The sequence below is a fragment of the Ochlerotatus camptorhynchus genome, unplaced genomic scaffold (assembly GCF_037179485.1).
Source record: "Ochlerotatus camptorhynchus isolate MF236.1 unplaced genomic scaffold, CSIRO-AGI_Acam_v1.1 ptg000041l, whole genome shotgun sequence".
NCBI lineage: Eukaryota > Metazoa > Arthropoda > Insecta > Diptera > Culicidae > Ochlerotatus > Ochlerotatus camptorhynchus.
In genome coordinates, this window is record NW_027040532.1 from 635,521 (window position 1) to 660,044 (window position 24,524).

Genomic DNA, 24,524 nt, shown 5'->3' on the forward strand with positions numbered 1-24,524 from the left:
TAATCTTCGGGGAATAACTACGAATTTTACAGAATTTTCTACAGATTTAATGTAACTTCTACGACATTTAAGCATTGCTTGAAACTTAAGGATAATCCTATGACACTTATGGATTTTTTTCGAGCTTCAGGGAAGTCTTTAATACTCTTGGGAAGTCCTTTGAACTTAACATAGCTCTCCAAGCTCAAAAAATTCCTAGAACTTCCGAGAAGTCGATTGAACTACAGATAGTCCTATGAAATTCATGGGAGCTCTCCAAACTTCAGGGAAGCTCTTCTAAATTTAGGGTCCTCATATATTCAGTTAAGTCCTTCAAACTTCAGGGAAGTGCTCAGATCTTCGAGAAAGTTCTTCGAACTGGAAGGAAGTCTTACGAACTTCTGAGAATTTCTACGAACTTCGTGGTACTTCTACGATATTCAAGAAATTCCTATGAATTTCAAAAAACTCTGAACTTCAGGGAAGTCCTAAGATCTTGAAAAAAGTCTTTCGAACTTCGGGGAAGTCCCATGCAATTCAGACAATACAAACTTCAATGAACCCTTCAGGAAAGACCTTAACGCTTCAGGGAAGTTCTACGAACTTTAGGGAGTTTCTATGAACTTCAGCAGTCAGTCTTTTTGATAATAAGAGTTATTAAACCAGCGTTGTTTATGAAATCTTTTAATCATATGATTTTGAAATCATGTTGTAATCAAAATTCCGCTAAATAAGATCCGTAATCGTTGACAATTTGCGGAAAATTTCAACAAACTGGAAATCCGTAAAATTGTTAGAAGCAAAGGTTTGTTTAAAAAGTCCTCATTCATATCACACTTCGCAATTTCATCTTGAGGTAAACCCGTAGGCTAAAAATCTCAATAATAAAGTTAAAAAAATCGCAGTTTAAAAAACAGAAATCTCTAGATTTAGGGGCTTATAGATCTCTAAATATCAGACATTAGATAGGGCTCCGCGCTAGTCCATCGTATCTCAGCTTTTCTTCGTCATACACCCCTAGAATCGCTCATTTTACGAGTTATCGCAAATGTTTCAGTGTCAATCGTAATTGTAAAAAAAGATGTTTTTGCAAAAACATGAGTGAAAACGCTTTGCTATTATAGTTTTAGCACATAGAACGGAAATAGGCGCCATGATACGACGAAGTACCGCGGCTCCTTACTAGCTTCTTTACAGCAAACAATCAGATAAAGATTTCACGGGCATTCACAAGAACCTTAATACCTATTTTGGTTTGTGAAATTCCGCATTGCGCAAAGAATGATGGTACAAGGATCCACTTTTTTTTCCAGGATCCAGGATTTTTTTATTAAACATTGTTTTTAAAATACATGGTTTTTAAAACCAGGAAATTTTTAAATCATTGACCAGGAAAACCAGGAAACAACCAGGAATTCCAAAATGGAAATTCACTTGCCACTCTGTAACGGGAAATTTCAAGAAGTTCCCAGATTGTCAAAGATCTTTAGAGATATTAAGAAATTTATTGAGGTTTTCACATAAATCCAGAAGTTCACGGAAGCTTCAAAAATTTTAGAACAGTTCAATTAAATTCAGGGTAGTACAACAAGCTGCATGAGGACTGCAAACACTTTAGAGAAGTTTTGACAACTTCAAGAAAGATATTGATCTCGCTAATAAAGCTCTACAAAAAAAACTTCAAGAAAGTACAGATATCCTCAGAGCAGAGATTTTCCAGAGCAGCGAAATAACATAAATTAAAAAAAAAAAAGTTTTGAGAAATACAGTGAATTATTAAAATCTGAGAGAAGATTCATGATCGTTTGTGGAAATTTGTGGAAACTTTAGAAAGTCTGAAAAAGTTCAGAGAAGTTGAAAACATCAATGAGAAGTAACGGGTGTTCAATAAAAAAGGATTTCAGTGCCGTCCAGCGCTCTTGTGAGAGCATCGCAACTAAGTAAGGCTGACCAAGGCCCCTTCTTCAATATTCATTGACGTTTTTTTGAAGATTAAAAATTATGTTTTTAATAAAAAATACTGAATTCGTTGAAAAAACATTTTTTTTACTAGCTATATTACTTAAAAAATTCTCATGTTTTATTGAACACCCGTTATTGCGAGCATCAGAACTTCAAGGCAGTCTTCATGAATATAATGGGAACTTGCAAGCTGTTCTGAAGGCCTCAGAATAGTCCAGAACATATTATTATTATTATTTTTATTATTATTATTATTATTATTATTATTTAATTTTATTCATCGGACTATTGTCTACATGAAACAACCTTAAAGCTAAAACAATTCAAGTGTTTCTAATCCGTGCCAAAAAGCGAGATGAAGATTCCCCAAATTCGAATAATTATTCGACAGCCGTAAACGTACGCATCATAGTTGTTAGTGGTTCGTTGTAACCGAACGCCGTTCGATTGTACCGCGGTTGGAGAAGGGTACCACTTCGTAATGTTCTCGGTGGTACTCGGATATCCAACAGCGAGAGAAGCCTCGAGCAGTCGACCTCACCATTCAATAGCTTGGCAACAAAAACTGCTTGCTGATTTTTCCGTCGGCATTCCAGAGTATCCAAGCTCAGCAGATTGCAGCGATCAGAATACGGCGGGAGATTTTGCGGATCACGCCATGGTAGATTACGTAATGCTATCCTGATAAACTTGCGCTGAACACTTTCGATCCTCAAGCTCCAAGTCAACTGATGAGGAAACCAGACCAAGGAGGCATTTTCCAGGATCGGTCGCACAAGTGAGCAATAGAGAGCTTTCAGGCAGTGTGGGTCAATGAAGTCCTTCGATATTTTCGACACAAAACCTAGCTGGCGATTCGCCTTTGTGATCAGAGCAGAGCGGTGGAGGTTGAACGTCAACTTATGGTCCAGTAGAACACCAAGATCGCTGAACTGGTCGGTTCTTTGAAGAACCACACCGTTGATGGCATAGTCAAAAACAATCGGCTGCCTGATGCGGTAATACGACATTACCATACATTTAGGACAGCTTTAGGTCATCGGCATACGCAAGCTTACAGCCATCTCCAAGTAGAAGAAGTGCGTCGTTGATGTACAACACAAACAGCAACGGGCCAAGATTGCTACCCTGTGGTACACCTGACGAGTTCGTGACATACGAGGAAGTACTGGAATCGAGTTTCACTCGCAGAGACCTGTCAGTCAAGTAGGAGCACAACCACGAAGTCAAACGGTCCGACGCACCGAGTTTGGATTGCTTTGCCAACATAATGTCATGGTTGATCGTATCAAACGCTGCTTTTAGATCAGTGTAGATGACGTCTATTTGTGCCCCATTTTCCAGTTGCTCAACACATGTCGTGGTAAAATCTAGAAGATTTGTGGTAACCGATCGTCCAGGCATGAAGCCATGTTGGTCACTAGAGATATAGCATTTGGTGTGCTCAAGAATGAAACCACTCACAATTATCTCAAACAGTTTTGATGCTGCAGAGAGATTAGTAATTCCTCTGTAGTTTTTAACGTCACGTTTATCTCCTTTCTTGTGTACCGGAACCATGAATGACTCTTTCCAGATTGCAGGAAATTTCGACTCTACAAAAGATTTGTTGAAGATTCTGCAAAGCGGTTCAACAAGCGCTCCAATGGTACGACAATACACTGCAGAAGGAATGCCATCTGGTCCAGGCGAGAAGGTACATTTCATTTTCTTGGCGGCATTAGTTACCATAACGGGCGTTATTTCAAAAGTGTTTATGTCAACAAGGTTTGAAGGCACATCCGAAACAGCCGAGACAAGTTCAGTCGAGGTGATGGATTCTGCGGCAAAAACCGACGAAAAATGAGCAGCAAAAAGCTCACATTTCTCCCCGCCTATCGACGATTCAACGTCATTGAAAAAAAAAACGCTTGCAGGCATTGTTGAATTTTTCCTCTTCGAGTTTACATAGCTCCAAAAGCTCTTGGGGTTTCGCCTTAAATTAGTTTGCACTCGTAAAACGTACGATTTGTAGAGCAAAGAGTTTAGATTACAGTACTCGTTACACGCCAAGTAAAAACTACGCTTATTTGCCAGGGAACGGTATCGCCGAAGTCTACGTTGCGAAGCATTTCTTTTTCGTTTTAGTTTTCGTAGCAAAGCGGTGCTCCACGCAGGAGAAACAGCAGGCCGACGAATCGGTACGTTTGTATCCATCCAATTATTTAGCACAGCACACAACGTTTCAGCCATTTCATCAGCATTCAGTCCATCGAAAAGAAGATCCCAGTCAGTGACGGAAAGGAAGTCCATTAGAACATCGAAATCAATCTTGCTATAGTCTAACGCAAGCTCATCACTCACATTCAGCAGCAGTGCACCGTCATCAACTAGAGATGGTAAGCAGACGACTAGTGGCGGATGATGAAGATCAACTGGCAAGAGTGGTGAAACAGATCTCGAGATTTCCACAGGAAAGTCGGAGATTTCTCATGAAAATTCGATTGAAGTTCTCCTGATGTTACGCTCGAATTCATCCGAATTCACTTGGAACGCTTCTCTGAATTCTCAAAAAAAAATATCACAAGAATATAGTTAGAATACTTACCGCAATTCCATTGAAATATTCCTCAAAATGTCGTTGAAACTATCCACCGAATTCAATTTTCTTTTAATTTTTCTAGGAATTACCTTGAAATTCTCCTTAATAAGAAATCTTATGGAAAAATTCTCAGATTTTTCATTGAATTAATTTCAGATTTACTATTGAATCTCACTCTTTCCCTTGGAATTCTACTCACATTGAAAGTCTCATATAAATTCTTTAGATTTCTCCCCTTAATTTTTTCGGCAATCTCTCCTGGAATTATTTTCCAAATTTCTTTGAAGATCTTGTGGAGTTTTTCGCAGATTTAATTGTAATCTTCCTTTTAGCATCCCCTTCACCACCTAAGTATTCACAAAAAAAAATACGAGAACGTATGCTCTGATTTCGTTGTCTTTCACAAACTTCTTGTAATTATCCTCAGAATGCCCTTGGAATTTTCCTCTGAAGTTCAGAGAAGGAGAAATTCATATTGATTTTCATTAAAATTTACTTTGAATTCCATTCCGGGTTTTCTTGAAATTCTATTCAAAACTATCTCAGGCTTCACATGGAATCTAAAATTCTTTAGAACTACCATGAAAGCAAATTGCACTTGATATTTTTATCATGAAGGGACTACATAAAGTTCAATGTGTGAATGAAAATAAACTAGGAATATTGTTTTTTTTTGACGTTGGATAACGTCTTTCGGCAACATACGGGGGTACAAAATTGAAAACAGTCATTTTGGATGCGTTACGAAAAATTAAAAGATTTTGAACGATAATAACTCAACCGTCTCTCGATAGATTTACGAGATAATGGCATCAATCGATTGGAAATATTTCTAGCAATTTGCTGAATGTTTCAAAACTATTGATTTCATTCTGTAAACTATTGAAAAATGGTTAAAAGTAACAACATCAGCCCAACAAAACGGCCCTTTTCAGGGCCACCAAACTTTCGCAAAAGAGTTATTAAGGAATATTCCTAAAATATAATATACATAATTAAGTACAACACATAACAGACGTTATCCAACGGCAACCCTGCGGTCGTATCTAGTATACAACCCTTCCAACTTTTTTATTTTAAAATGCTTTCTTTCTTTGGAATATCTTTAGTAGAAAATTATAAAAAAACAAATCCTGAGTAATGATAAGATTCCCTGAGATTTCCAGGTATTTTCAGGAGAAATCGATTTCCTTTGGAATTTCCGGTTTTTCAGGTTTAGTCATGCACTTTCTATTGAATCATTCGCTTTAAAGGTTCCTATCGTACATATGAGATTCTAATTGAATGAGTCTAAAACATCAACCATTTATTTGGTAATTTTCTTCCCTTTGGCCACTTTTTAGTCACTTTTTTACAACTATAAGTCACTATTTGGTCACTTATTTCTTCAACATAGTCACTAAAATCACTATTTTTGACAGCATTGATCGCTACCAGCCCTGAATTTAGCTAAGCCATGAACCCGCATGCAAAAGTTATGGATTGGTTCGTGTCTGATCTATTATGGACAAATTATTTTTATCTATGTATGTAAGGTAGCCACTATCCCTTCAAAGATCTTGTCTTGTATGCAGCTCCACTTAATAGCAAGATCAATTTGAGCTACCGATCTGAATTCACAACATCGCTGTATGAAGGGCCAAAAACGGAGGGGTGGACCCGTAAGCAGAGACACTTACACGAAATCCACGGGAATTTAAGAATCTCCTTCCAACGACACGATCCAACAAATCTAATAACACAATTCGCAATACTTATTAAGCTTCCTACAGGATGGTTTGTAAAGAAGGGCGCGTCAATCACACTGAAACTGTTGAAGTAGAATTCACTCCACCACAATCAAATCGGTAGGATAAAGAAAATGAGACTCCGGTTGTCATACCACTCCATCGTGCAGTCCCAGGTCAAATGATACCCTGATGCTCCCTCCCAATCCAGTATTTATTTATATAATCAAATATATGTAGTGGAGAAATGAAATATATCAAAATGGACAAATTATTTTTATCTAGTTCAGAAAATCCTATGGTTTTGACAGTTCAGATCACTTAAGTCAGTTTAGGGCATAAGTCAGAATTAAGTGTCATGTCGGTTTGTCGGTGGTTTGATGCTGATATCAAAACATGATTTCGATTTGCTGTCATTTTGATGCTGAACTTTGATCGGGTATCCTATCCTCCATGGAGCTTACCGCTATAAGTACCGAATATTGGGGAACACCGAATGGAATTGGCTTGTGTTTAGGCGTTTACCGATACACCGATACGATGATTTGAGATGCTCCGATTTTTTTTTAAACGATAGAATAATTTTCAGTAACGAAACCCACGGATAAAATTTTATGGAGTATAGCTTCTAGCCAAACACTGTCGTATGTTTTCTCCACATCTGTCGTTCACTGTTAGAACAAAATGCACCAGTTGGTGGTTCGTAGAATGACCTTTTTTGAATTGCGTACTTCCAGCAGTTCGGGAAGCACGCAAGTCACAGACATGCATTAAATATGTGGGTCAGTCTTTATAAGGAAGACGTTTTATAAGAGAGTTACGGATGTTGCTTTCTTATTTTTCAGACCTTTGATAATATCACGTAGCTCTTTGGCTCTCACCGATGGCAGACGCGAAGCTACTGCTGCCAGTCGCTCTGGAATTTTCTATTGCATTCGGGTGTAAAACAACAATCATGAAACTCAATCTCACCACAGTTTGGAGAGATTTGCAGCTGGTGAATTTTGTTAGTTTGATATTTGGAGCTGCGAAATCACAGCTTGCAATATCAACCGCAGTCGTTTGCTTGCTGATTTTTGTCTAAGAAAATCATATCTTGTTCTCTGGTGAGATTTGATTTTTAGATAAAAATGGGCCACCCAAAGTTAAACAAGTTGACAGAAACACTAATTTTAATAAAACATCTGGATGTGTAATCTACTAGATCAATAGCATTTCTTTATTTTCAATTTTTTCACTGTCAACAGTATTATAATTATTTCTTCTTTAAATTACTTCTTGTTTATAATTTAAATTACAATTAGCTCATTTCATAATCTTTTCCTTCTTTTCTTTACTTTAATAATGTACACTTTGCTATTGTTTCGTTTTCTTACTTTGTTTATTGTTGTTTCATATAATTTTATTTATTACATTTGTTTTGTTTTTTTTTTTCAAAGTAATCTTTCTGCCAAAGTCAATTTCTATCCTCATTCACAAGCATAATCGCATTTTTGTATTTTTGACTTTTTGCTTATGATTGACTCGTCTAGCAAAACCATCTTATAAAAATAATAACTAAAACGTAAAGTTCTAACGGATTGGACATCATTCCGGGTCCGGTTCCCAAGGGAACAGCCCAAAACATAATCAACAAAAAATAGATGATGTCGTTCTTGTCTATTTCAGTGCAGTGGATAATATCTGAACTCTATAAATAAACAGCATTTCTCGTGTTCTCTATGTACCAGAAATAAAACAGAACCTTAAACGAAAACGAAACCAAAACAAATAATAGGAAAAGATTTTTGCTAATCCTGAAATCAATCGGTGATACGTACTGATTCTTTTGCCTTTTAGGGGCTGCGTCAAGAAGGAGGCCTTTTAAGATTCCTGTAAATTTTGATAAAAGACTATACCTATTTACAATAGAAAGTCACAACGAGAAATTCGAAAGCCAAATTTTCTCAACCTTTTTACCAGTGTTGATTCGAACCAAAGAGTTAACCTAAAGGGGATTCAGATTTGATTTGGATTACCGTAGTCCAAACGCCGTGTCAATTTCGTTTTGCCTATGTAGGTATAATTGTTTACTATATTTAAAATTTTAAAACTAATTAATGTACAGCTAAACTCAGTTGTCAGTGTAAACATTGTTGCTTTTGCATTCACATTTTGTTTTTTTTTCTTGCAATTTTAATTTATTTTTGTAATAATAATTAATCCTCAATTTGCCTTCCGCTAATCGTTCCTGCAATTTCAAAACCCTTGAATCTGTTCTTTTCGTTTGCATGCTGATTACTTTTAAAACATTTGTTTCACTATTACGATTAATTATGTTATATTTGCATTCCTCTCTTGAACTGTTTTTTTATTTCTCTTGTATGTTTCTTTTTCTATCTCTCTCAGTGTATGTGTGTGTGTGTGTGTGTGTGTGTGTATTTGTGTGGGCTTGTTCTAATAATTATTCTCTAAATCACTAGTTTAGTAGTTGTGTATCTAGTTGATGAGGGTAGGGGAAGGGGAGGTTGTGGCTTTAAGAAACTGCAGTACTGCTTAGAGGGCTTCTCTACACGCCACAGCGGCAACCAGTGCCGCACCACGGCCAGAACCATCCTCTGACAGCATTAAGTCGAAGCTAATGTCCGACTTCACAAACTGTCTGATCTTGGCCTTCATCAGATCGTGGAATTTCGGGTGGAAGCGGTACACCGAACCGTCAACGCCGACCTGGAAGGGGAACGGGGAAAAGTAGGTTCAGTTTTAGGTCTTCTAATCAATCGGTTTAGGGACTTACGGTAACACTCTTCTCGTCCATCTTGTTGATGAGGGCTGCAATACCGGCGGACACAAGATGGGCGGCTCGGCTCGACACGCACTCGCAGATGTAGCGTACGTTCGCACAGTCCTCGTCGGTCGCATGCTCCAGACCCAACTCGTCCAACACGTCGCGGCAGTACATGTAGGTGCCCGGTTTGTCCGATTCGATTTCAGACACGTACTTGGTGAAGAACTGGCCACGTTTGAACAGGATATCGGACCCGACGCCACCGAAGAGAAGACCGGCTCGGGTGAATTTGACGATGGCAAGGCGAGCCAGCTCGCCCATGTACATGCCGGAGATCATCTTCTCTTGTCTGAGAAGAAAAAAGAGAGACAATGAATGGATAGATTTCATATGAAATTATAAGTGGAGTGAATCGAACAGCATTCCTTCTCTTGTCTTATTTTGTGTTTCAGGTATTTGCAATGCTCTACCGACTATTCCTAACTGTTTGGCTGGCGATGGCTGGTGAAAGGTAAATGTCAAAAAGCTTCATTGTAGGTTTGTAAACTTTATTAAAGTGAATTTCAGCCGTGGGCTGGTTGACCACGCTTTTGAAATATGAAATCAGCAATTAAGAAACGAAGTTTGTCGACCATCGTTGCTTTTAATACATGGCCCTACTCAATTCGCTAGGCAAATATTGCATCTTAAAATATTGTGCAGTTCAGATAATTCGGCATTTTCAAATCACCAGGACTGGTAGCAGGTCACTTTTTAGTTCACCAGTTCACTATTTTCCAGTCAGACACTAAAAAGTCACATTTTGTACTCAATTTAGTGACTATTTCTTAGTCATTAAAGTCACTTTGTTACGACCAAAAACTGTCTTGCTTTTAAAATAATACATTAAATCACATAGCAAAAAAGATTCAGCGTGTCAAGTCTGATAAGAAGAGCTGCGAACAGATCAGAACTTTGTTAATGGTGTTGATCGAATCACTAATATTTTGATTTTTTTGCAACTCCGTAATGTAGACATTCAAGTCAGTTATCTTAAAAATTTGCTAAAAATTACAGGATGGCCACTGAAACGGATAAACAGGGAACCAACCGGAAATCGAATTCATCCAGGAAAAACTGGGAAATAACCGGGAATTTGATTTAAGACTTAACATGTATTTTAAATACCTATTTTAATTAAATTCTGTTATATTCAAAACGGTGGTTTAGCGGTAACCGTGACTGCTTTCTCACCCCAATGGGTCTGGGTTCAATCCCAGCCAAGGTCGGTGGGATTTTTCTGAGGCATTAAAATCTCTGGTCACGTCTTCCTTCGGAAGGGAAGTAAAGCCGTTGGTCCGGCCCATGTGGATATCATAGGCAGGTATGGAAGTTGCCTCCCTGCACAATGACATCCATTGTCGGCAATCGATGTCCGTCGGTGATTGGCACTAAAGGATGATACGGTCAAAATTTGGTCAATATCAACTTGACGTATTTCTTTCAATTTTGCATTTAAAAAACCTGAACACCCCTCATTTTGAAGGTTTGTGTGTGTAGAATGTTGCTCCTATTTTGATTTTGGAATTCACTCTTCAGTTGTCAAAATGCCGTCCAAGCAAGAAGAGTAGCGTATCAAAATTTTGCTCGCGCATCGCGAAAATCCGAGCTACTCGCACGCAAAGTTGGCAAAATCGCTAAAAGTTGCCAAATCAACCGTTACAAATGTAATTCAAGTGTTTGGGGAACGTTTGTCGACAGCCAGGAAGTCTGGATCGGGGGAAATCGAAAACCGGAAGCCGCTGAGACGACAAAGAGAGTTGCCGGTAGTTTCAAGCGAAACCCTAACCTCTCTCTCCGAGATGCCGCAAATAAGCTGGGTGTATCGTCTACAACCGTGCATCGAGCCAAAAAACGAGCCGGACTATCGACTTACAAGAAGGTAGTGACTCCAAATCGCGATGATAAACAAAATACGACGGCCAAAGCGCGATCCCGGAGGCTGTACACGACGATGCTGATGAAGTTTGACTGCGTGGTAATGGACGACGAAACCTACGTCAAAGCCGACTACAAGCAGCTTCCGGGACAGGAGTTTTATACGGCAAAAGGAAGGGGAAAGGTTGCAGATGTTTTCAAGCACATGAAACTGTCAAAGTTCGCAAAGAAATATCTGGTTTGGCAAGCCATCTGTACCTGTGGTTTGAAAAGCAGCATTTTCATAGCTTCCGGGACTGTCAACCAAGAAATTTACGTGAAAGAGTGTTTGAATAAACGTCTGCTGCCTTTCCTGAAGAAACACGGTTGTTCCGTACTGTTTTGGCCGGATTTGGCATCTTGCCATTACGGTAAAAAGGCCATGGAGTGGTACGCCGCCAACAACGTGCAGGTGGTTCCCAAGGACAAGAACCCTCCCAACACGCCAGAGCTCCGCCCAATTGAGAAATACTGGGCTATTGTCAAGCGGAACCTAAAGAAGACCAAAAAACTGCTAAGGGCGAGCAGCAGTTCAAGGCAAACTGGCTTTCTGCGGCGAAGAAGGTGGACAAGGTGGCTGTACAAAATCTGATGGCAGGGGTCAAGCGTAAGGCCCGGCAATTCGGATTTGGAAAAGCGGAAGCCTAACTGAATATTTTTCCTGAATTTTATACTAATTGAACTTGAAAAAGAAATTTAATTTGATTTTTTAAATAAACGATTTCACCGATTTACACGCGTTTTCCCTTGACCAAATTTTGACCGTATCACCCTTTAGATTGCGGAACAGAGACCGACGTTAAAATATTCAAAATTCAATGTCTGATATCTAGAATATTTCCTCAAACTTGCTTGATTGATTCCTTGAAATACAAAAAAGGAAGTCTGAGATGTAAAATAAATGGTAATGTCCCCGAGTTTCGGAAATTTGACAAGTCCAAGATCGTCCAAGATTTTCTTAAATGATTCCAGTGAAAATGCTCAGCAATTTCTAAGCAATGAATACGTGAAGTTTTGCAATTCTTGATTACAATCATATTTTTTTGTTAACTTTATAATTTGAATATTTTTTATGTCGCAGAATCTTAAAATTTTTACTAATCAAAATCTCTGAATCTTGACAAAAATCCTGATTTTGGACTTGAATGTGCCTGAAATAACTAAATTACATCTTTGGAACTTATCTCAGCATACCTTTGGATGCCGGCGCCGGTGGTGTAGTGGTAAGCGTGACTGCTTTCTAACACCCCGATGGGTCTGGGTTCAATCCCAGCCGAGGTCGGTGGGATTTTTCTGAGGCATAAAAATCTGGTCACGTCTTCCTTCGGAAGGGAAGTAAAGCCGTTGGTCCCGGCCCATGTGTATTGAATGGGTGCGATATCCTACGCAGGTGTGGAAGCTGCCTTCCTTGCACATTCGATTGCCGTCATTGGATGGCAATCGATGTCCGTCGGTGATTGGCACTAGATTGCGGAACAGAGACCGACGTTAAAAAAAAAAAAAAAAAAAAAATACCTTTGGAATTTTTTTAAAGATTTCCTTAGGATAATTTCAAAACATTTTCAATTTTTTTTGTATTATAGGGTAAATGGCTCTAATGTTGGCCTATGGTTCTAAAATTGGGCCCATCGCTGAAAATCTGCTATTTATCAATTTTAGCTAGATGAACGCGTCATTGGGATGGTACTAATGGATATTTTTGGTCGCTATTGAAAATTTAGTCGATTGCTGAATTTATGTATGGGCCCAAATTAGGGGCATTTATGCCAACATTACATCCATTTCCCCTAGTTACTTTTATACATGTTGGGTCATTCGTGACTTGCCCGGAGGTTTGAATCGTGAACCTTACCATGAGTGTTATTTTCAGGATTCCCCTTGATAATTTTATGATTCTCTCGTGTGTTTCATAGAAAGTTTCTCCATAACGGATTTAAAATTCTGTGCATTCTGTGCAGAACACTTTAGGAGTTTTCTCCAGAATGCTCTAGAACTTCATTCTACATTTATCTTTTTATTCTTTATATTTCTCATCAGAATTTGTTTGCATTTTTATCCATAGTTTTTCTTAAAATATTCCTCTGAAATCTGTTGGTATGTCATTTAGAACTTTGAAAATATTCTTCTAAATTTCTTTGGATTTCATCTAAAAATTGTTTGGAAATTTTCCTGAAAGTTCATTTGAATTTCTTCTCAAAATGACGGTGAGAGAATCTTTTGGAATTTTCATGGAATTTTCTTGAGACTCTACTTAGAATTTAAAGTTTTGTCAGAATCTCCTGGAACGTTACTTCAAATTTTTTCGAAAAAATGTTCAAAATTTTCTCTTGGGACCGCGCCGGAGGAATTCCATGAAACTATCTTCAAGCTAGCTTGAATTTCTGCTAAGATTGTTCTACATTATATTAAATGCTTTTGAAATTATTATCGATATTTAATTGGAGCTCTCCTCAGATTTTTCTCTTTATTACCGTGATTTTTAGCCGTAGGCTAGTTTATCACGTTATACAGCAGATGGACAGGCTAGATCCTGCCTAAAAAAATAGGTTTCAATTTAACATTAACGTGACGTATAACTGGCTCTGATTACCCAACGAATGAGACAGACAACATTTTAAAAACTTAATGTAAAGTGAGGATTACATCGGGGCTGGGGTGAGGACTAGGTGTGCGAACAAGGTAGAGCTCCACCGTAACAGACAGTGCCCGGTCCGGCGGAGAAACCCCGACGGCAGAAAAAATATGAAGGTGCGGAAAACACGATCAGTGCAGCCGCCGACGGGGAGCTAGATTTGATCATGCAAGTGGGCGTCCTTCAGAAAGGCGATCAGCGCAGCCAACGTCGAGGGGTCGTAACCAAGCAGATTACTGACGTTCTCCGAGAGTCCATGTTGTTCGCGTAGTTTCTTCTCCACCGAGGCGGGGATGCTGCAAATTTAACAAACCTTGTGGAAAAGTGTCCCACCGAAATTACAGGAAATCCTCGCATGGCCGGTCCGGAGTCTTGAGATGATCCGCTGGTCCTTGTACTTTTGGCTGTCCAGCCAGGAGCGTACGGTTTCCTGGATCTTCCTCAGGAAAGTGGTCCGCGGCTGGAACCATTCCTGCTGCCTGGCTTCCATAATAGTATTCACAATCCAACGCCTGACGTCTAGGAGGGGTAAGTTCCTGGTGTAGCGGGGACGGGATGCACCAGATCCCGCCAGTCTGCCCGCTGCCTCGTTTCCGGGAACACCGCAGTGTCCGGGGATCCACGTAAAGGCGGTTGAAGGTGATGCGTACCGTGTAACGGCTTGTATCCAGGGGTGGCTCGGGGTTTCGGCTTCCAGTGCTTGGATGACGCTGCGTGAGTCAGTTAACACGAGGATCGGTTAAGGCCGCTATCGGTCTAGAATAGCGGCGGCTTCAGCGGAAAAGACGGAACACTCCTCCGGTAGACTTTGTCTCGTTGCAGTGTTCGGTCCTGCCACCCCGAGTCCGCGACCGAGATCCGTCCGTAAAGCGATGAACGTGCCCCGGATAAACCGACCCGACTAGCTCCGCAACAGAACGTCTCAAAGCTACAGAGTTATCTCCGGCTTGGAATCCACTCTTAATCCGCTTATCTATTTTGACGACGTTTGATTGCCAACTCTTCTCTCCATGCCAGTGGACCCTGGCCACCTGGGGGAGGCCACGGTTGGTTGCAGTGTGGAGGGTTCTGTTCCCCTCGTTCAAGAGAAAGACCCTTTCGTTCCCGGATGTCTTAGCAGCGAGGACAGCGGCTTTCGTAGCAATGGCTGCAGCAGATCGATAGCGGAAAGGGAGGATTCCGATTTCCACACATGCGGCGTCTGCAGGCGTGGAAGGGTGAAGGCCGGATACGATGCGTACGTAGGTATTGTATACCGGATCGAGGATGTGGGTGAGCTTCTCGGTGGCTAAGCAGGTTATTTCGAGGCCGTAGAAAAGTCGACTGTCGATAACAGCCCGAGCGACACGAAGGCGGATCTCACGGTTGCTGGAGCGATGCGGGCGGGATATTGTCCTGACTATGTTGATGCGGCTACGACAGTTTTCTTTCACCATCCTGAAGTGCTGGTTGAAGCTTAGGGTGCGATCCAGTACTACCCCCAGAACACGCACTGTTTTCTTGAGCGGAATCGGATGATCTTGGATGGTGATCGGTGGTCCTCGAATCATATGGCCCGAGTGACAGATATGGCACCGTACACTCATCGTTCGTCCCGTCGTTCTTGGGCAATCGGTTGAATACCCCGTTGATTGCCACCAGGAATAGCGTTACCGCTATGACGGATCCCTGGGGCACTCCAGTTTCCTCGGGGAACGGATCCGAGCGAGTGTTCCCGACAGTCACCTGGAAGGTACGATCAAGGAGGAAATTTCGTACAAAATGTGTGATGTGACCTTTCAGGCCGATGAGCTGGCTGATGACACCAGGTGTCCACGTCCATGCTCTTCTCAGAATAATCTGATTGATTGATTGATTTATTAAATTTTAAGAGATTTTCAGCCGTATGTAATCATTAATATAGTGGTAGTGTCAAGTTTTTCAGAATTACTTCAGAATTGCTACTCATAATTCCGGTTGTATCATAAAAACTATTTCGGAATTCCCCTTTAGTTTTCCTGACAATATTCTTATTAATTCCTATAGAGAGTGAATTGTAGAGGACCACTTATTCCATCAAAATACATTTGACATTCTCTTTCAAATTCTCCAGATAATTATTTAATGTACTATAATACTAAACTGTTATCTTAGTTCAAGATTTAATCTGAGATCTTTAACATAGTGAATCTCGAAAAGTTCACAAAAGTGTTAAAACTGGGTCTTCCAATCTATCACTTAATAACAATCGGCAATGACCCACTCGGTCCAGTAGAATTCGGCCTTATATTTTTGAGAGATTTACATGTAACTGATACTTTTAAAAATATTTCAAATTTTGAAATTTCGAAACCTGATCCCACGTCGTGATCTTGGAAATTTGACAATCCTTAGGTGTCGGAAAATGTTCATGCTCTAAGCATTAAGAATTTTGAAAAATATTTGTCCAAACATCGAGAAACAAAAGTCATGTCACAGAATCTTGAATTCTTTTCTTTAGTCCATTACATTGCATTGAATTTGTCTGGACTTGGATACAAAATGTTTAAGTCCAGATTTTAGAAAAACGAATTTCTATGTTCCAGATCATTAAACGTTTTATACGTATCGAAAGCTAAGATATGAAGTACAAGGTACTCTCCCAAATGCTATGCCGCCGTCTGTCACCATTTGCAAGATAGTTCGTGGGGCAATACCAGGCGGGATTCATGGGTGCCCGCGCTACCACGGATCAAATTTTCGCGACAGGTCTGCAGAAATGCCGCGAATACAACGTGCCCACACATCATTTGTTCATCGATTTTAAATTCGCATACGACACAATCGATCGGGATCAGCTATGGCAGATTATGCACGAGTACGGATTTCCGGATAAACTAACGCGATTGGTCAAGGCGACGATGGATCGAGTGATGTGCGTTGTTCGAGTATCGGGGACACTCTCGAGTCCCTTTGAATCTCGAAGGGGGTTACGACAACATCGCGTTAGAAGGTGTGATCAGAAGAGCTGGGATAGACACGAGTGGCACGATCTTCAGGAAGTCTTATTGGCTTCGGCGATGACGTTGACATCATGGCACGGAGCTTTGAGACAGTGGCGAAAACGTACAGCAGACTGAAGGCTGAAGCTAGGCGGATTGGACTTGCCATCAACGCATCAAAGACAAAATACATGAAAGGAAGAGGTTCTAGGGAAGGCAATGTTAGCCTCCCACCCGAGTTCAGATTGACGGTGACGAAATCGAGGTGCTCGATGAGTTCGTGTGGTGGGGCTCACTGGTGACCGCCGAAAATGACACCAGCAGAGAAATTCAAAGACGCATTATGGCAGGGAATCGTGCCTACTTTGGACTCCGGAGGACGCTCCGGTCGAATAAAATTCGCCGCCACACGAATTTGACTGTCTACAAGACGCTGATTAGACCGGTGGCCCTGTACGGCCACGAGCAGAGGACCAACGCGCTCTTGGTGTATGAGATATGAAGTCCTAGGCGGATGCAGAAAACTTTCCCCGTTCCAGAATTAGGTATTAGATTTTTCTTAGACTGCTATCAAGCAAAGTTGTATGGGTCCCAGAGTTATGAAAATATAAAAATTCCTATATCCGAGAGTTCCGAAGATCATTAAATTTATTGTCTAGTGTTATTAGTTCTAGACTTTGAACAATGTTCTCTGTGCCTCTGGATCTAAAATCATCTTAGTATATAGTTCGATTTTGAAAAATTAGTGTAAAATGAAGAAATGGACTATTTGGACTTATTCAATTAATAAAGTTACCATAAAAATCAAATAATATTATTTTGCGATTAAATTCATGGGATCCTTAAACATTTTTTTTTTAATTACAAAGGAGCATGATAAAGGCTCGTGAAGGGTAGTAATTGTGAGTTTATACAAATTTTCTAAGTAGGTCGCAATCGATTGGAACCATGTTTTTAATCCAATAAATGTCACCATTGGTCACTTTTTTATTGTTCTATAGTCACTATTTGATCACTATTTCAGTTATTTTAGTCACTAAAGTCACTACTATTACATTACAAACCCACTACCAGTCCTGAATCATGCATTCCGGATTTTTCAAAATTGCGTGTTTTTATAAATCATAGCAAGGAAACGTCACTTCTAATCAAAATGACGTCTGAGACAAAGTCGTTAAAAAATAGCTATGATTTATTGACAAACATCGAATACTCCAATTTTCTTTTCTTTGTTCGCGATATTCTAGGTATAGTTATGACCGAATTTTAGTGCAAATCAGACTGATTGTCCATTATACACAATTTATCAAAGTTTCATGCAAATTGGAGTTCACGAACCGATTCGTCATTTGACATTTAAACACTTTCAAGCCAAACAAAAACTGGCATTTCATGGTTAAAATGTTACAGATGTTTGTGTGCGTGCACTTTTTTCGGTGACATTTCTTACATCACAAAAAAGCAATTATTTTCTATAAATATACTGTCAAGGAGTCGGAGTCGGAGTCGGTAGACATAATTTTGAGGAGTCGGAGTCGGCATACTTTTCACTGACTCAGCTGCCCTGAATTTTTTATTCTAATTAATTAAGATAAACACAGGATACTCACGTTTGACTTCCCGGGTTTATACTGAAGTGATCTATCTCCCGGTCGTACTCTGTCCTCACAAAATCGAGCGCACCGTTATCGCCGAACGCACCCCATTCGGTGTTGATTAGGACGTGTTTCTTTTTCGAATCTTTCGGTCCATCGAACAGATCGCAGTTTTCGACCGTCTCCACGTAGCACGCATTGCTGCCGGTGCCTATTGTTGTTACAATGATGGGAAAATATGACAGAAATGATTAGTTAGAATTTTATTACCATATTGAATGACATTGGTGGATAGGATTCAGAAGAAAAGTGCATTATGAAATATGGATCGGGAAGAACACAAAAATGTGAATGAAAAGGAATGTGAAAGCAAGCAGATTTTTAGGGCAACTAATTTCGAAAGAGATTTTCAAACCCTGCACCAATTCGGGAATAACCAATTAAAGATGTCGAAACATCTGAATCACGATCGGTTAGATGTAGGACACTTGTTGTTAGCACATGAAGGTACACAATACACGCGCACATCGATAAGCAAACTCGCACAGCTGCGAGCTTGCTATCTTGTTATTCCCTTCACCAGGGTTAGGTGGTTAGGAACACGTGGAACTCAATATCCGAAAACTGTTATCCTACATACCGACGATCAATCCGATCCTACAGTTGTGATTCTTCCAGGCACAGGACATCAGCGTACCGGTGGTATCGTTGAGAATGGCACAGATTTCGATTTGAACATCCTGTGATCGGCAAATGGTTTTCGTTCAATACGCAAGACAAGACATCATTCGTGGGTGAAAGCGAGCGATGATCATAGTTTTATATTTTCGACACAAGAGCAATCGTGCAAGAATATATATATTTACAGATTTATTTCATCGAGGAGGAAAGAAAAAGAAAAAGGAAACAAGATTCGTAAATTAATCGTGCACTATAACGGACGATGACCGATGATGAGCTGATTATGCTGATTACTAAAAGTAACTAAGCCACTTACGGTTACTTTTTCAGAATGAAATGTCTGTCGATGTTAGTGAATGGAATGTGAATATAAAGTAATTGAACATCGTCCGATGATAAGAAACTATTTGCCGATGGCATCGCGTTTGATGTCATGTGTTGTTGTTAACCTCTGAAATGCTTCGTTCCATGTCTGTGCAAAGTCTACCGTTGCCGACGTTGAACTCGACGGCAGACGAAAATAAAACGGATTTAATCAAACAATATTAGCCAATCGATTCCAGAAAAAAATAAAATCAGTTTCCCATAGTGTCAGTCTAGTTTTTGGTCTGAGTCGTGTGCATGCAACTTAGTGTGAGGATGCGAGTTTTGATCCTAAAATTCAAGTCAAATGCATATTCTTCTACTGTATGGAATTCTTATGTGAATTGGTATGGTAATTGGTTGTGTTGTATGCAGAAATCATGTGTGCTTCAATAAATTTTATTTCCCGACAAGCGAAAATAAAAACAACAACGATTCGTGGTAGATTATGGAAATCCCCATTTCGGAAATTCCCCAATTAAAACCCCTTTTGCTGGAGTATGTACGTGACTCTCAATCGTTTCATTTGATTTCGATAAAACGATCGCAAAACAAGTTATATGCGGTTTTGCAGGGGTTTCACCGAAAGGAAAGAATGTTGCATCATCAATGTTTGTGAATTCATTTTGTTTTTCGGTGGACAGCAGTAACAGCTTCTGACAACTCTGCTTGGCTGTATTAGCTGTCTTTACGTTGTGTATTTTGTACTTTCCTCAGATTGACTTTTCGTGTGCTAGTATTCTTCTTCTTATAGGCGTTTTACGCTTCTGTAGCGAACGTTTTGCTTTCTATGCCTAAATTAGTATATTGTGTAGCAAACACGATGATACTCTATGCCCAGGGAAGTCGAGAAAATTTCCAACCCGAAAAATTTCCTGGACCAGATCGGGAATCGAACCCACCGCCTTCGACTCGTTAATACCGTGCATTTACTGACCAGGCTATTTGAGGCCCCTTCTGGTAGTATAGTGTACGGCAGCGTTTCTCAATCTATGAAACGGTGGGTCGCAGTCTGCTCGAAGGTGGTCGACGGAAATTTAAAAAAAAACTTCATCATGTTTTAAAAATTTCGTGAAAAGTTCATCTGAATTATAAATTATGTTGGGATATTCCAAATTTTTGGTTTAAATAAATTTTTTCTTGTTAAAAGGTCAATTTTTGCTCCGTTTTTTCTAGACTTTTGTGAAGTTGTAATTAGTGTTCCTTTAACTATTTGCCACCCCAGAGTTCTTAAACCACTGATCATCTCGGAACCTAGCACCATTGGTTGTTCTTTGTGGCTCTTTGTGTTCCTTACAAGTGGGTCAGATTCTCCGATTAGCAGCCTGAATCCATTCAGCCACAATTGTGCTTTCATCATCTGACTAATCAACTGATTGGCCATACAGGATTTTTGGTTCGCTTGTCCGATACTAAGAATAGGAAAACCTATTTTCGAGCCCAGTCAACCAACCCTTGAGTATGGAGATCACTGTAACAAGACATCGTTCATGGATCAATTTGGTGAGTCCGTTGCAATTTATTCTGGTGCTAATAATTGGCAGGATCCAATATTGGACAGTTTGATGTTTATAAAGTACTATCAGTTAAAACTGTGTTTTTGAGATTTGTCTATATATATTCTTTGGTGCTTCCTACATCGGTTGCAGGACAGTGTTACCGATTTATATTGGATAATTGAATAAATACCATAAACGAACTGTATCTCGGATAGGTAAACCATCCCACATAGGGTTTGGATGATACCCCGAACACGTCGTTAAGCTCTCTTTTATGGTTATTTTTATTAGGGAAATGATAAGACAATCTTATTCAAATGTCGTAATAATACCTCTGACCAAGGAAGAATGATTTATATAGTTTTCATAAAAGTTGACGATACAAATACTAATGAGGAAAGGAATTCCGCATTTCCTTTTCCCAAGTCCTTTTCCTCTCCTTCCCTTCCCTTCTTCTCTTTTCAGAAAGCGAGTAATGGCGCTATAACCATATGCCATATAGGGCTAGGACAAGAGTTAGTGCTCAGGTCCCAACCGCTAGAAGAAAATGGTAGCGAGCAAGGGCGCTATAACCTAGGCGAATACAGCATTCCCTCCGTATAGGTTACGTCCGCACACCGCTCTCTGTTGTCCTTCGACTGAGGTCGGCTGGATCGATTGAGGGATGGCAGTGGGTTGGCGGTGCCGTCCACGCTTGTACGGAGGGAGGACTGTACGCTCGAACACAAGGGGTAAATACCTGTGTTCCATCCCAGGAGATCGGACAATCAAGGAGTGTACATTAACTTTCTTAGCTCTGTCACTCCCAACGATTTATATAGCCTATTTTCAAATCCTGCATACGGAGCGGTTGGTACGGTATGTCCCCGCTCTTTGATTACCTGTGGATTAAATGTTAACCACTGTCTATACTTATTAAGTAGACATGGTAAACATTCACTTCCACAAAAATTAACTTAACGCTACACAGTAGGCCTGGCCGCTTTATTGTTTGTTTCACATCCTTGATGTGCAGCAGGCATTAATAATGACAAGAAAAATGATAGATGTATCATTTTCCAGGATTCTTTCAAGTACTGGCTGTGTATGTGTAGACTAGACTAGACTAAATAAATTTTTTCTTGTTAAAACGGCTGGAATTGCAAATTATAAAATATTAGCGAAAATTTAAACAACTTTTCGAACAAATTAAATTGATTGAATCACACTTTCTTAAATACTTTCTTCTCCCAATAATTGCTATTACTATTTAAAAAAATCTAAAAGATTTAGTTCAACACTATTCAACCGTTGTCATGCCATTTTGGCGAAATCAATAAAGATTGTACTCGAAAAAAATGCAACACTTTTGTGTATATATTTTTATTGCATTGGTAAAAATGGATGAAATTTTGAGTAAAACTATTTTAGAGTGTAATGTTTACATGTGCAAAATCTCGTCACAATCAGTCAAGTGGTTATCGAGATGGCTTCCAAGCAAGAAGTGCTTCGACAAAAAATGATGGGAACGGTCGTGGAAAATCCAGGTGTGGGACTGATCGCGAAACAGTTTGGAATCGACAATTCGACCGTGTCCCGTGTGGTAAAATCGTCTAAAGAGACCCATACGACCCAGCGGCGAGTTGGCAGCGGAAGAAAAGCGAAGATGACCGACCCCGTTAACACAAGGAAGGTGAGGGATTACTTCAAGCGCAATCCGAACCTTTCGATTCGGGACGTGACCAAGAAGGTCAATTCTTCTGTCTGGTTCGTCTGGCGGGCCGGATTTCATGTCTTCAAGGTAAGGAAGATGCCTAACCGAACCGATAAACAGAATACGGTGGCCAAATCCCGCTCCAGGAAGCCGTACCGCGAGTGTTTGGTGCAGCCGAAATGAATCGTAATGGACGACGAGACGTACAATAAAGCGGACGCCAAGCAGATCCCTGGCCTGGAGTTTTTCGTCGGCAAGTCCCGCTTGGACGTTCCGGAGAGGTTCCGGAAGAAGAAGGTCGATAAATTTGCCAAGAAGTACTTAGTGTGGCAGGCGATCTGTGGGTGCAGCAAATTCAGCAAGCCGTACATAACGATCAGCACCATCAACGGCCAAATATATAAAGAAGATTGCCTCCAGAAGTGGCTGCTGTCCTTCCTCCGGTTCCATGAAGGTGACACTCTGTTCTGGCATCGTGCCATTACATGAAACCGGCGATGGAGTGGTACGAAGCCAACGATGTTGTTTTGTGTCGAAGGCGGCAAATCCGCCAAACTTGACAGAACTTCGCCCAATAGAAAAATTCTGGGCGATTACGAAGGGTAGGCTCCGGAAAACAGGGAAGATCTTGGTGTGATTTAAGTGTGTAAGAAAGATAACACAAGTGTTGCACAGGAATTGATGGGTAGCGTCAAGTCCAAGGTGGTGGCATTTGCCTTTATTTTAGAGGAGTATGAATAAACCAACTTCGCAAAAATATAGCGAATATGTGTTTATATATTCCCTGAGGGTTTCAAAAATGTTCGACTTAAAATGAATTTTCGGTGATCGTTTTTGTCTGTTGCATTTTTATCGAGTACAGTCTTTATTAAAAGACATTTTTTCGGGACATTTGTGTTGTTTTAGGACCATTTTGACATTTCAGTTTTCAATTTAAAAATTGTTATAAGAGTTGTCTGACCGTTTTAGTGATTTTAAGAACAAATGTATTCTAAGCCATTTTGGTCAATGAAGGCAAGTTTAGTTATTTTGTGGCTATTTTTAATATTTTGACGTTTCTACACACTGAATTTTAAACAGCTGAAAAAGTCGGTTAAATATCAAATTGCCATTACACGTATATTACAATAAAATCGACTATTTGTTATCATTAACTGGGGTTAATTGTACACAGTCAGTACAAGTTTGGAATAATTTTTAAATTATTTGTAATTTTTCACTGATTTTTAAACTGTTTTCGAAGAGTTCCTCAGTTCAAAAATTACCGAAAAAACGGAGCCTGGATTAGTGTGTAAGGTTTTTTTTTTTGCGTTTTCGTGATTGTTTTGATAGAGTCAGGACATTCTCGAAAACCTTTTCAGAGTTTTGAGGCCATTAGTCTTTGTTTTATATTTGCAAGGTCATTTTGACCCGGAGTCAGTTTTAAAATACAATTTCATTGATTTGAGGTACTTTTTTATCTAGTGATTTAAACGATGATGATGGTCCCACCTCTTACCCCTACACGGGAAAAAATCCGATCTCCGAAATGAGAAAAAATACTCATGATTTCATGAACTCAGCGTATTTTCGTGTTATCAATAATATTCATGATATCATGAGCAGCTTTTGCGTAACGCAGAAAACATTCCCAAAATCATGAATCATCTAAATTCATAGGTTTAACTTTTAACCAAAAAATGTAAAAAGAACTGAAAAAAAACATCATACTGGATTCGAACCAAGAACCTTGAGATCACTAAACCCATACTTTGACCACAGTACTTGTATAAGATGGAAGGCAAAAGGCGTATAAGAGCTACATATGTAGTGCGGCTTATGAACACGGTTTGCCAAGTACGTGTAACGCTTGTAACGGTCTTGATTCCTCTACATTATGAAATCATGAATTTCCATCCCGAAATCATGAATCATTGTTGCGATTTCAAGGGATGGCAAGTTTTTTTTCATTTCATGATTTTTTATTCATGAAAATGGAATCGGATTTGTTTCCGTGTACAAGTGATAATACTTATTTATCCTTTGTTACTGCTTATTCGTATTGCTGACGCTTTCATTGTTTTCAGACCGTTGAGGCACAGTTTGAATGCATTCTTTTGGCGTTTTAAAGCCATTTTGGATATTTTAAG

The 24,524-nt window shown here is 39.7% G+C and overlaps 1 protein-coding gene and 1 long non-coding RNA gene across 4 annotated transcripts in view; both read right to left on the minus strand.

Annotated features, from left to right (window-relative positions):
- Positions 1-7,663: 7,663 nt before the first annotated feature.
- Hex-A (Hexokinase A) overlaps positions 7,664-24,524 on the minus strand; it is a 91,071-nt gene continuing 74,210 nt past the window's right edge. For all 3 annotated transcript variants that reach the window (XM_065236987.1, XM_065236974.1, XM_065236982.1), the window contains exons 5-8: positions 18,800-18,899; positions 18,175-18,370; positions 9,026-9,365; positions 7,664-8,958 (exon numbers count right to left, since the gene is read on the minus strand). In XM_065236987.1, coding sequence (XP_065093059.1) covers positions 8,785-8,958; positions 9,026-9,365; positions 18,175-18,370; positions 18,800-18,899 — 810 coding nt within the window. In that variant the 3' untranslated portion in view covers positions 7,664-8,784. The remainder of the gene's footprint in view (positions 8,959-9,025; positions 9,366-18,174; positions 18,371-18,799; positions 18,900-24,524) is intronic.
- Positions 23,663-24,302, minus strand: LOC135713805 (uncharacterized). The gene is made up of 2 exons (XR_010518768.1): positions 24,220-24,302; positions 23,663-23,888 (listed from the first exon to the last, which is right to left on the minus strand). It is a non-coding gene; the product is annotated as an uncharacterized LOC135713805 (long non-coding RNA).